The sequence below is a fragment of the Propithecus coquereli genome, unplaced genomic scaffold (genome assembly GCF_000956105.1).
Source record: "Propithecus coquereli isolate 6110/MARCELLA unplaced genomic scaffold, Pcoq_1.0 Scaffold28, whole genome shotgun sequence".
Lineage (NCBI taxonomy): Eukaryota > Metazoa > Chordata > Mammalia > Primates > Indriidae > Propithecus > Propithecus coquereli.
In genome coordinates, this window is record NW_012148396.1 from 11557899 (window position 1) to 11571151 (window position 13253).

The window sequence follows — 13253 nt, forward strand, 5'->3', positions numbered from 1 at the left end:
ACAGTGATGACGTCTCATACCCAGGGCAGAGCTAGAGCTGGGCGGGAAATGCACACACAGTAATGGCCCAGCAAATGCCTCCAGGACTCTCAGACCCTAAATATCCTTCTCTCACTGGAGCTTCTGGCCATTTGGGATAAACACCAAGCTTGGGACTGGGCTCCCTGAATGTCCTACAGAGCCGCTTGTCTCTGTTGCCAGAAAAATGCTGAGCCACGTGGGCTAGTGGCTGACAGAGCTGGTGGGGAGGCTGTCACCACCGTCTACAAAACCTCAGATGATGAACAAGGACACTGCCCCCCTCCCAGGGATGAGGGAAGGGAACCCTGTGGGCAGAGCCAGGCCAGTGGGCCTGGGGACAGGACATGAGCTGTGGGCCTGCACAGGGCCTAAGGAAGAGGCAGCCCATGAAGGCCGTGCAGCCCCGGTGCCCTTGGCCACAGCAGGGAACAGGAGGACATGCAGGGGATCTCTGAGGACTCTCCTCGGTCCCGTGAAGCCTCAGCGACCCCCCACCCCTCCATAAAGTGGAAACGGAATGCTCAGCTCGAACAATGCTCTTGCAGGAGGGCGTTCTAGGGAAACACAGGGGATTTGAAGCCGTGGTAACCATGGTGATTGCTGTCAAACGCTGGGGAACATTTACCAAAGGAGGACTTCGTTTCTGATTAATCTTTGGCTCTTCTTCCCAGCCACGTCTCTGGAGGGACAACTCGTGGGGATCAGGTCACAAACCAGGTCTCTTGGGGCCTGGATGCTTGTCTTCCCATCCCCTGGGAGGTGCTGAAGGCCCCCCTCACCCACCATGGCTGCAGTCTGCTTGGGGCCCGGGGGCAGGGGACCAGGGCCCAGTGCTCTGGAGGGAGGGGGTAGGGGCCCCGACTTTCCCTCCAGACCAGGCAGACTTGGGGAGTGGGCATTTGGAGGGAACAGGGGCCAGAGGAGCTGCTGGCCCTGCAGGCTCCAGCCAAGGAGACTGTGGGGATGTTGCTCCCACGGCCATTGCCACTCGAGGCCCACCCCTGGCACTCCCCCTCCAGCTCACGCAGCCCTGTGCATCAGACACGTGAATTCGTGATCTGTGACTGACTCGACCATGCTTCATCCCTCATCCACTCCTTTTAATTTCATTCTTTCTTTCATTTGACAAAGTCACTGATCGCCTGCTGAGGGCTGGGCTGACACCTGAATTCCAGTGGTCCCTGTCCAGGGCAGGGGTCAGGGTCCCTGCTTGGAAGAGCCAACCTGCCTGGGAGAGTGGGGAGCAGGGGAGGGCAGGGCCGGGCTCCCGGGGCCTGTGGAGGACGGGGGTGAGCCGGCCCAGCATACACAAGCTACCCACACAGCTCCAAGCACTGCCCAGGAAAGCAGCCCTAGGACCAGGACCCAGCCCTCTGCGGCCCCCATGGCCCCCCACGGCCCACCGGGCCTCACCCCCCTACAGCTACCAAGGGAGTCTCCACTGGACACGCAGCAAGTTCTCCCAGAGCCCCTTGGCCGATGGCTGCCCCACCAACCCACCAGTGCCCAGCAACGGGGCCACCGTGATATGAGGTGGGTCGGGAACAGTGGCGGGGGAGGCAAAGAGGCTGTGCTGTAGCCTGAGAATTCTGGAACTTCAGCCAGGACAGCTCTGGCAGAGGCCACGGCAGGGGAGGGGCCAGGATGCCGCCTGCCACAGACTCTCCCGCCCCGAGGGCCTTGCTCTCAGCCATCGCCCCCCCACATCCCCACCCCGTCAGATGTCCTGTGGTGCCAGCTCAGCCCCACCAGCCCAGAGCATCCTCCCTCACCCTATGCCTCCCCTGCGCTCGCACCTGGCGGTCCTCCCACACCCACCCTCCTCAGGCCAGGCCCGGGCACCCCTGGATGCCTCTGCCTGGCCCACGCCCATCAGGCCTCACCTCCCGTACTCCACTATGGCTGCTCAGACAGCACCCTGAGCCCGCCATGTGCCGCAGACCACGGCCGGCCCTTCTGGAATCCAGACCCGAGCAGCCCTCTTTGTCCACAGCTAGGGCTCAAAGGCAGTAAGGTAGTCCTTGTCCCCCAGAATTCTGCCTTCTCGGGCCACCAGCTTTTGTTAATCAACGTCCTCTCCATCCCCTAATAATGCTCCCCAAGAGCTACCCTCTCCCGCTCTGTGGCCACATGGTACTTTCCACTGGCCTCCTTCTCCCCACTGTCATCATCCGCTCCCTGTGCACAACCGAGGGACTCTTCCAGGTGGGTGGACTGGAATGGACAGAGGCACAAGCCCACAGAAGAGAGAGTGAGCGAGTGAGTGTACATTGAACGCCTCCCCTCAAGTCACACCCGCCAGCGGGGCTATGGAAAGGGGTCACCGTCAGGCTGTGCAGGGGGTCCAGGTGGGACTTGGAGCCCAGGGCAGCCAGGACCGCCACCCACCGCTGAGGGGAGGCTTTTCTTGGCCAGGCTGGGGGCTCCCAGCACCTAGCACACGGAGGGCTCAGGGACGCTTCGGGGCAGGTGGACAAACCCTTGGGATCCCTGGGCCCCCTTAATGTGCCCTGCGTGGGAATGGGGACTGTCCCCAGCAGCTACAAGCTTACACTCCCCCAACCACAGCCACAGCACCCCCACCAGCATACAGGGCCTTCAAGGCGCAGGGGTGGGTCCCCAGGCCCTGCAGCACCCTCCACTCCCACAGCTCTCAGCTGGACCCCTCCACCAGGTCCCCAGCCCCGCACTGCCCAAGAAGGAAACACAGAGAATCCCTTCAAACACTGCAGGGGGACTCACAGTCCTGATGCCACAAAAAATCAGGACAACAGCATCTATGTAAAAATTCAAGGAAAATAAACTTCCACACAGGAAAAACAAAAACAAAAAAAGCCACCATATGCAAAATTAAAGGGGAGATATTTTCCACTCATGTCACTGATGAAGGCTTATCTCCCTGCCATGCAGAGCGCCCCGGGAGATGCAAACAACACCCCCTACCCCCAGCAAAGCCAGGGAAGCGGAAATGCACAGAGAGAGATGAGGCCTCGAGCAGACTGAAGGTGAGCGAGCCAGGAACCAAGGACTACCTTGAGGCCAAGTCTGTGCGCATGAGGTCCAATTTGTAAAAATTATAACAAAACTGCAATACCATCTTTCACTGCCAATCAGATTGGCAAAAGTCCAACAGTGTCGGAGGAGCCTGGGTCCAAGGGTTGCCGGTGGAAGTGTCAGCTGGCGCAGCCCTTAGCGCAGCCACCCCCACACTCAAGGCCCAGCAAGGCCGACGCAGGCGATTTGTGCTCCAGACACACCTGTTAGGTGACACATATCAAGGCTATCCATTCCGGCTCGGTGACAGGAGAATAAGTGAAACAGCCCAGGTATGCAGGAGCAGGAGACTGAGCACACAGGCCGTGCAGCAGCGGGAGAGAGAGCGCGGGAAGTTCTCCGCACAGTGATGGAAAGATCTCCAAGGCACAGAGATGCATCAGCAGTTAACAAGTGTGAAAAACAGGATTATCCATTTGCATTTCCTTGTGTTTGCATAAAGACACCCTGAATGGACGCATAAGACACTGGGCAGATAAATACAGGGCTGGGGGCACATTTCTCAGGTGGGCTTTTTTTATTGGTGCAGATGTTATTTCCTGTTTAAAAAAAAGAACAACCAAACAGAGGAGCCCTCACCCATTTTCTCAGGACCTTACCCCTTACCCCTTACCCCTTACCCCTTCCTGCTCACCTTCCCTGTTCCCGGTCAGGTAAGGAGGCCACTGGCCTCGCTCTCAGGAGCACACCTGGGCGAGGGGTCAGCCCTCTGCTGAGCAGGAACTGCCAGGTCAGGGCCAGGGGCTTCCCGGCTCTGGCCTCGGCTACAGACCTGGGGCTGGGCCCTGCAGTGGTCGAAGTTCCCCTTGAAGGCCTGCTGCTTCTGCTCTGTGCGGCCCAGGGCCTTGTTTCCTCCCAGGCCACTAATGGGCAGCTCAGGCCACCCACACACATGCTCCTGCTCCTCCCTGGATGTCGTTCCTCTCAGCAGCCATCACCTTCGAAAATGACCTCATTGAAGGGGCCGTGTACTTGTCAGCCATCTCCGCCACCACCCGCTCCATGCACATGCATGTGTGCGCACACACAGTTGCACACATGTGCTCAGTGGAGGGCAGCCATCTCACCTGTCTTGTCTGCTGCTCTGTCCCCAGGGCCAAAGCCTGCCACCTAGCTCCCGAAAAGTAGTAAAATGAGTCAACAAACACATAAAACTGTCAGCTTGTTCCTCCCACGTCTCTGACAGTGGCACCCTCTGCTTATCATGGGTGTGGATGGTGCAGAGTCCTGGCGTCAACCCGGGCCCTTTACATGGGGGGCCCTGCCTCACAGCCTGCATCGCAGCAGATCCCGATGGTCCAAGGGGAGTTGCTGGGGGGAGGGTGGCTTTTCCTCTCCCCACCTTGCTTCCATCAAGTAAAGAAAAATCGGGCTTTCAAATACTTAAAGTAAGTTTTAATTCGGAGCCTTATTGAGGACTGTGATCCAGGGGAATCTGACAGAGAGTCCCGGCTAGACTGCTGCAAAGCCGCGTTCCAGCTCACGGCTTGTACGCAGGCGGCGACGCTCTGCGCTCTGCGTGTGCTCAGAAGTTACACCAGAGCACAATCTCTCACGGTTTTCATTTGAAGGTACGTGTGGTCATGGATTATGGAGGCACAGCCATTAATCCTGTCAGACGTTATCTTACCTACGGGAAGAGGCAAGGGCTGGGGTCAGTGAACTTATCTTTCCTAAAAATGCGGTGACTCAGGCCAGAGGCCTGGACCTGTGCTCCGCCTTGCCCGTGGTCGCCAGGGCATCCTTCTGCGGGGGTCGCACTCAGTCCCCGAGTCAGGGGTGTCGTAAAACTCTGCGGGCAAACGGAGGAGGAGCACAGCTTTTCAATCCGAGGCTTTGTCTCGAGGGCTGGACAGCCTTCCTCCCACCCGCTGGCGAAACTCAAGGAGCTTCCATCTCCTGTGTGTGGCGTTGGGCAAAGGCCTGGGGTGTCTGGGAACTTTCCAGCTAAATGTCCATCTTGTAGAGCATGAAGCAGCAAGGAGTTTGGGGGATTCTGTCTGTCTCGATTCTACCTTCCAGCAGGTATCAACGCTCTGAAGTGCAGGGCTGAGCTGCAAGCTGTGGCCTGGGGCCTCCACCCAGGCACACCCAGGCAGGGGCTGGACTGGGAGAGGAGAGACAAGTCCCCCCAGGGCAGGAGATATCCTTAGCAGCCGCCTGGGTGGAGGAGCAGCTCTAGAGGAAAGGCCAAGGCATCCCAGGACTGGCTGTGCTTAAGAAGAGCCCAGAAGCCTGGGAGAAGCTTGGAAGGATCCTGGGGAAGGAGCAGGGACAAGCTACGTGCCCAGGAAGAAAACAGGGAAGAGGGAGGTGTTGATTCTCCCACGACCCCACACTCCCCACTTGTATCCATCCTGCCAGGACCAGCATTCTGCCAGCTTGGAACAGAAGGGGCCAGAGGCTGGGTTCTAGATCAGCCTCACCTCCACATGCACAAGACCCCTGTGAGCTCGGTATGTCCCACCTCGCAGACACAGGACCAGGCTCAGAGAGGTGCAGAGCTTGGCCAGGATCACACAGCAAGGAGGCGGTAGAAGAGAAATTTGAATCCAGGCAGTCTGACATTTCCTGCAAATCCAGTGAAGATTTTGGTACGTCCACGTCTTACCTCTTCTAAACCTGTTTCCCAGGTATAAAGTGGTCATAATCAGACCTGTAACTGGGCCATAATCGGGAGATGGATGTGCTCTGGAAGCCGCAGGGCCTAGCCCCACTGAGGGGCCCAGCACCCACTAAGCAGGTAGGAAAGGGAGGGCCCAGATCACCACTGACCTGGCATCTTCCCTGCCCAGCCACCCCCGGGACGGAGGCAGAAGAACCTCAAAGCTCCTACTTGGGACCTGACCCCTAAGCAGCCAGACTGCTCCAGGGAGGTGGGAAACAGCTCATATGTTCCTCGTAAAGATATCAAAAGGAAAACTATGGACATATACCAATCTGAAAGTGATCAAATGCCCTACGATGGAAATATCCTAACCAAATCCTGGCCATTTGAATCTGGTTGTGGTTTCAAAGAATAATATCTCAAGTGCCAAGGTGGCTCACCACTAAGAAAACTAGCAATAGAACTCACTCTATTAGCTTCTCATTAAACGAGGGAAATATGTAGTTATATCAATAGATGATGAAAGGGCATTTCTTTTAAATTCATCAGCCATTCCTAATAAAAATCTAATTGACATATGAATAAATAAAGAGTCTCAGCTAAATAAAGACTGATTTTCAAATCCAACAGCAAACATCATTTTACGGTGTAACAGGAAACACCTTCCTTTAACACAGACCCCCCGGGTCACCGTCATTACTCAGCTATGCTTTGGAAGTCCCGCTAATACAACAGACACAGAAACTGAATAAGCGATCTACATATAAATACTGGAAGACCAAATTGTCTTTATCTATAGATTATATGGTTGTATACCTTGAAAATGTAAGATCTTCTGGTCATAATGGAATTCAGGAATATGTGCATTCAAAAACAAGTACCTCTCCTTACAAACATTGTACTGTTATTTGTGGCTGCCTCAAATCACCCGAATGCCCTCTGTACATTTCTGATAGTTCCTGCATCGTGGATCCCACTTTCTCCTTGCAGAATTCTGAAACCACATCTTGCATCTTCCCAGCTCCTGGGGCATAGCTAGGATTTTGCCTCTGCCAAGGAGACACATCCAGGCAGCACAGCCAAGAAGTGCTATGCAGGTGGCACAGGCCTCCTAGCCGTAGGCCAGGCAGGGGCAGTGCCAGCCAGGCCAGCTCCACCACATGCTCCAGGTGTTTCCCGGAGGCCACACCTGGACCCCGGGCCTCCAGTCCTCCCACCAAAGTCCCTCATTAAACCCTCTGCTTACACCAGCTCAGGCGGGCTCTGGTCTACAGCCAAGAGGCCGGACAACACGCTAGAGAGGAGAGTGTGAGCCCAGCCCACAAATGAGACCTCAGTATCCCCACGGTTTTTATCTCTAGACCCACCCATCTTACCGGGGTGGCAGAAGCTTGACATGGTCAATGCAGCATTCTGTATCTTCCTTCCCAGGCTGTGTCTGACGGGGCAGGAAGACAAGTCCATCTACTCATACAACTATCGAAACACCCCTTGGTCCCCATGGTCCTCGACCACTGGCTAATGCACACAGGGCCTTCGCCTTATCGGAGTCCCTTACCCCACCCTCTTGTTTCTGGGCCATGTCACAGCCTGTCGGTTCTGAGGTTGCCTGTGGCCTGCATGCCTTGACCTGCGATGGCAACGCTTTGAGTCCCAGGCCTCTTGGGAGCACAGCCCAGGAAGCCTCGTGGAGCCTCTCTCTGGGCCTCCGGCCTCAGCTCTTATCAGCTCCCCACACCCTCTCTCCCTGCCCACCCAGGGTGTCCCATCCTGGTGTGAGGGAAGTCCCACTCCTTTGCGCCTTTGTATCTTGAAGTGCTCTGAGAGAGTCCTCCTCAGACTCACGCCCTCCGTTGTGACGTTGTCTGAGAGAGGCCCGTGGCAATGTGGGCTTTGGCTTTTGGAAACACAAAGGCCAGAGATCCAAGGGCTTCGAAGGGGTCTGCCCTATCAACCTCTCCCCTCAGGCAACAAGCACCTGAGTCCACCCGCTTGAATGGGGTGGGGGAACTTCCGAAAAGAATATCACTGAGAAAATAAAATCATCAGCTCACCACACTGAAAATGGCCAAATTTAAAGGAAAAAGGGGAAACCCCATTTACAACACTAGAAAACCATAAACTACCTAGCAATACATCAAGGAAGAGACACAACCCACACGAAGAAAACTGTAAAACTGCACAGAGGGACAATACTTAGGAGGCTAAGTAAAGATGAGATACAACGAGTTTCTGAGTGGGAAGAATTAACACAGTAAAGACATAACTCTCCTCAATGTCTAATAGTGTTACTCTGGACCTGGGCCACTGGATCCTAAAATTCATCTGTAAGAATAAATTGTGAGAAGCAGCAATAACTTTTTAAAAAAGAAGTGAGGAGGGGCACTTGCCCTACCAGCTGCTGAACATGCTGCAAAGCTGCCATCATCAAAACACCGCGGCGTGAAATGACTTGCGACAAACTGGCCGTGAAAGCCCCACGGGTGGCAGCTTGGAAACATATGAGATGCATTCTTTTTTTTTTCTGTTTTCCCTTTTCTTTTGAGACAGAGTCTTGCTTCGTCACCCGGGCTAGAGTGCTGTGGCGTCAGCCTAGCTCACAGCAACCTCAGACTCCTGGGCTCGAGCGATCCTCCTGCCTCAGCCTCCCGAGTAGCTGGGACTACAGGCACCACCATGCCTGGCTAATTTTTTCTATTTTTAGTAGAGACGGGGTCTCGCTCTTGCTCAGCCTGGTCTTGAACTCCTGATCTCAAGCGATCTTCCCACCCCAGCCTCCCAGAGTGCTAGGATTACAGGCATGAGCCATCCCACCCAGCCAGGACACATTCTATCTTAAAGGTGGCATGCTAAATCAGGGGCTTATTTAAGGACTCCCCACCTCCTGCCACATCAGAAATAAGCCCTGGATGAACTGGACACCTGACTGCAGGAACCAAATCCATAAAACTATCAGAAGGAAATAGAGAGACTTTTCATAAGATAGGGGTGGAGGAGGTTCCCCTAAGATATGAAGCCCCAAACCACAAAAAAAACAATTAGACAGATTCGACCACATCGAACTTTAAAACATACACATAGGTACAGTGACACAAAGACACAAAGACACAAGCGACAGATTGCAGGAAAATACTTGCAGAACATAAAACATGGGGAACGTTCACGTCCCTGACACACAAAGGGTTGTACAAATCGGTAAGAAAAAGATGAATGCCATGACAGGGGGGCAGGCAGAGGATGTGCCCAGGCAATCACAGAACCAAACAGAGAAGACGTTAGGAGTCTACATTTTGTCTACAGGACCGGCAAACCTTCCTGACGTCGAATAACACCCACTACAAGCGAGGGTGTGAGGAATTGGCGGGAATATAAACCGACATCGCCTTCTTACCGGCAGCTGTTTCCCTTTCTAGTAGATTTCCTCTCGCTCAGTGACCCCTTCTAGGAATCAAGCCACATGGATAACCACTTGAGCCCATAAAGACATGAGGACAAGGACGGTCACTTCAGTGTTGCTGATGACAAAAGACTGGAAATGATGCCCACCAATGAGGGATGATTAAATAAACAATAGTCCGCTCACTCAAGGGAATACTAAGCAGACATGGAAAACGAAAGGTTGCCCTAGACGTACTGACCGGGAAGGCTGCTGCTGGTGACCTGCTCAGTAACAAGGCTGGGGCGGCACTGCCCACGTGCCGCCCTAAGCACTTCACAGCACTGTGGAGCTCCACCATTCAAAGACAATTTTGTTTGCTGCAGAAGGATGATGGGTAAACCGTGATAGAGAGGAGGGAACTGGCTGAGCGGAGGTGGGAGCTGAGATGTGGAGGTCTGGCGGTGTGCTCCCTGCGCCCCCGAAACCCCTCCATCCAGAGGGGAAGGGGTAGGAAAGGCAGAGGGCAGCTCCTTCTAATTTTATATAATTCTTCAAAGATGTGAGGTGCTCCTTTTGTGTTTTTAAATACTTCCCTGAGATAATAAATTCGGCACACAAATATTTAAGTGGAAACTGGATGAAACTTCATCTCCGTGGGACGTCCTCCCTACACCACCAAGGCTTGCGGGGGTGGTGTTCCATTGCCCAGGGGTCTTCACTGGCTCTGGCTTCCTGCCTCTTCCAAATTCTCAAGCTGCTCTGCAGTCCCCAGGCCCCCAAAACACCAGACACAAGCCGAGGACAGTACACTTTACTGAAGGGGGTGCGGTGGCAGGGAGGGGCCAGGGGTACACAGTGAGCAGCAGAGGAGCCGGCAGTCTGTGGAAAAGTCCCTCAGCTGCGTCCACCGGCAGGGGGCTGACACCATTTCCCGGTGAGGGCTGAAGGCCCTGCCCGCTCTCTCCCTGGTTCACCACCCTGAACCCCAGATTTCTCTCCATCGCTCTGGGAGGAATGCCAAACCCAGCTCTTACAGGAACCATTTTTCTTCCAAGGAGTCCAGGACTCAGCAGTGACCACAGGTCTGGGTCAGCCACAGGTGGCATCAGCAAGTACTGGCCAAAGATCAGGCCCCAGAGAAGCCCTGGGGTGTCTGCCAAGCATCGCATGGTGAGCCTGGGCCACGGGACGAGCCACTGGTAGAGTACTGAGCACTGTGGCCAGTGGGTGAGGGAGGCTGGGGTGGATCAGGGATGCAGGGATGAAACTGGCAACCCACAGCTGGAACAGCTGCCTGGCTGGGTCTTCCCTGCTCAGCGCAGTGCCCAGGCCATCTGTGCCAGCCCACGAGGCAGGTCGGTTTCCTCAGCCCCCGGCCAGAGGGGTGGATGTCCAGTGAGGCAGGGTCTCCACTCAGCCTGGAGCAGCTCCAGTGGCTCTCAGCTGGCTGGAGGCTCAGGGGAGCTGGCCCCCAGCACTGACCACCCCCAAGGGGTAAGAGAGCCTGGCAGGAGCCAGAGGACACTCACACACCGGCACGTCTATGCATCTGCAACTGCCCACGTGTGTGCTGGACACTGAGCGTCCGGGGCAGGCATGCACAGGTGCATTGGGACACAGCAGTCTGAGCTGGTGTGATGTCAACATTTCAGTGCATGTGCGTGGGGACGCCTGTGGGAGTGAGCCCGTGTGTGTGCAAGCAGGGTGTGGATACGGAATGTGTCACTGCGGGTACAGGTGTGTGCATGTGTGCCCATCTGGCGTCTGTGGTGTGTGCACACACAGTTCCAATGCCACCCACACCCCGCTCCCCCGCCCATCCTGTGATCTTGTTCATCTTAACTCCGCCCCCACAAGTGCTCCCAAACCTCACCAGGCCCCAGAAGCCACAGCACACCCACCCAGCACCCTCTGCCCCTAGGCCTCCTGAGCATGGGTGAACCCCCCACCCACCGTCTCTGCTTTCTCAGCCCCTCACTCCCTGCTCTCATCCAGGACACCCCACCACCAGCACACTCCAACTCCCAGGCTCAGACCCGGGTCTCAGGACTCATAAGTGACTTTATTTCTCCGTAGAAGATGCCTTTGCAGCCAGGCTGTTGGGCTGTGTCTGGCTTGGCCTCACCTCCCCTCTGGGACCTGGGGGTCCCAACCCCCTGCCCTCATCCCCAGGCCTCCTGCCCAGACACCTGGTTTACTGGAGACGTCTGGCTGCCTGGGACTTGGAGCTGGTGGAGAGACAGGCAGGTCTCATATCTGGGGAGGGGTGAGAGCCACAGGCCACGGAGCTGGGCTGAGACTGCCCCGAGCCCCAGCCAGGCCAGGCTGGGGAGGGGGCAGTGACAAGCCCAAGGGAACAGAGCTCAGAAGCCTCTAGGAGACAGCAGACCTCAGGGCCCAGCCCAGAGCAGGGCAGGCCCCAGGCTGAGCAGCAGCCCCCCAGCCAGGGCCCAGGGGCTGCGTCTCGCCCCGGCCGCCCCATTGCACAAATCCTTCTCGCAGCAGTCCACCTCAACTTTTAAGATCCCAGAGTTAATAAACCCCATCAGATAGTCTGAGAAAAAGTGCCGCTTAACGAAGTCGCAGGAAGAAGCACACATCTTGTTCACGGAATGATCCTTCCTGCCTGGAGAAGAGAAAGTAGGGTCTGGGAAGGGGACTTCCCTAGCCCTCTCTGCCCCACCCTCCCCAGGACCCAGCCCAGGCCCCTCCAGGGCAGCCCTTGGCCCACCCACACTGTTCCCAACTATATGGAAGGGGCTAACATGGAGCCAGGGAGGGATAAGCACCTGCTCACTGCCATGCAGCAGGGCAGCATGCTGACACAGACCCATGCTCTTCTCCCAGGCGAGAGGGGCTCAGAGGACACCTCCGACCTCTCCCAAGAGCCCAACTTACTGCTGCTGGGATCAGTGATTCGGACACTGGCACACACTGTGTCTGACGGCTGGCACTGCTTCGGGGTGCAATGGCTGGAGTTGGTGGTCAGGGTGCAGTCCTGGCACCACAGGCCATGAGCTGGGCAGGACGGAGGGAGGAGGATGACCAGAGGCCAACCAGGCCCCTGCACCCCTCACCCTCCCTGCCAGCTGCAGGCACTCCTAGCAGAACCCTGACGGTGGAGGCTCAGGCTCTCACCCCACAGGATTGGGTAGGCCAGACTGACCCCTGGAGGAGAGGCCCTGGGACAACCTGTGCCCATCCTGGACTCTGGAGTCCTATAGCCCCTCCCTGCCCCCCCTCCCACACAATTACACACCTGGCCACACATATCTCACACCTACAGTGCCTCCTGCACACTCCTACCCCACCTCACACACCCCCCAAAGTTCTGTGGGTTCCAAGCCAGGAAGGGCCAAACTGGATTTGATGGGAGGCCCGGTGAGGCTCTGAGAAAGTGATGGGGCAAGAACCAGGCTCTGCCCTCGGGAGCAAGGGCATCCTTTCAAGACCAGCCGCCCACCCGCACAATGCCCGAAGGAAAAGCTGTCGGCGCTCTCACACTGGGCGAGGCCCGCGTGGCTGGCGCGGAGCGGGCAAGGGCCCGGCTGGGGTCGCCGGGGTCCAGGAGGGGGTGTGGGCTTTCCAGGAGGCACAGTGGAAACCGTCGGAGAACGGCGGCCTCAGGGCCGGCCCGGCGGAGAAGACAGCGGCGGGCTCTCCTGGGGGAACCCGACCCAGCCCCCCGCGGGCCCCCACTCACCGGGCGCGGAGCACAGCAGGATGGCCAGCAGCGCCAGACCGAGGCCCTTCATGGCTGCAGGAAGCATGCTCAGGGCGGGCCTCGGGGAAATGCGGGGGCTGTGGGCGGGGGTCCTCTGGGGCGCAGGCCTGGCGGGGAGAAGCCTCAGTCAGGTGACCCAGCCCCAAGGACCATACCCTCTTCTAGCCTCAGAATGCAACCTTCTCCCCGGAATCCAAGGCGGGGGATCGGCCTCGAGCTCGAAAGCCCCACCCCCAGCCCATCCCCCAGAGAGTCCACTATCACAGCATCCCCGCCGGGAGAAAAGGTCTGCCCTCTCAGGCGAGGTGACGGCCCGAGGTGCCCCCTCCCCAAGCCCGGCACCTGTATGGGGGGGTGTCTTCTCCTCCCTGGGGAGCTGTGGGTGCGTCCGGACGGGAAAGGGCAGCAGGAGGTGAGAGCCGACAGTACCTGCTGACTGGGGGAGGGCTGCGCGCCACGTCCCCACC

At 56.9% G+C, this 13253-nt stretch overlaps 1 protein-coding gene across 1 annotated transcript; it reads right to left on the bottom strand.

The window, feature by feature from the left end:
• Nucleotides 1-11103: 11103 nt before the first annotated feature.
• Nucleotides 11104-12927, bottom strand: LY6H (lymphocyte antigen 6 complex, locus H). The gene is made up of 3 exons (XM_012647983.1): nt 12766-12927; nt 11961-12080; nt 11104-11688 (listed from the first exon to the last, which is right to left on the bottom strand). Exons 1-3 carry the CDS (start codon nt 12830-12832, stop codon nt 11453-11455), a joined length of 423 nt encoding a protein of 140 aa, XP_012503437.1. The 5' UTR covers nt 12833-12927; the 3' UTR covers nt 11104-11452.
• Between the last annotated feature and the right edge of the window lie 326 nt (nt 12928-13253).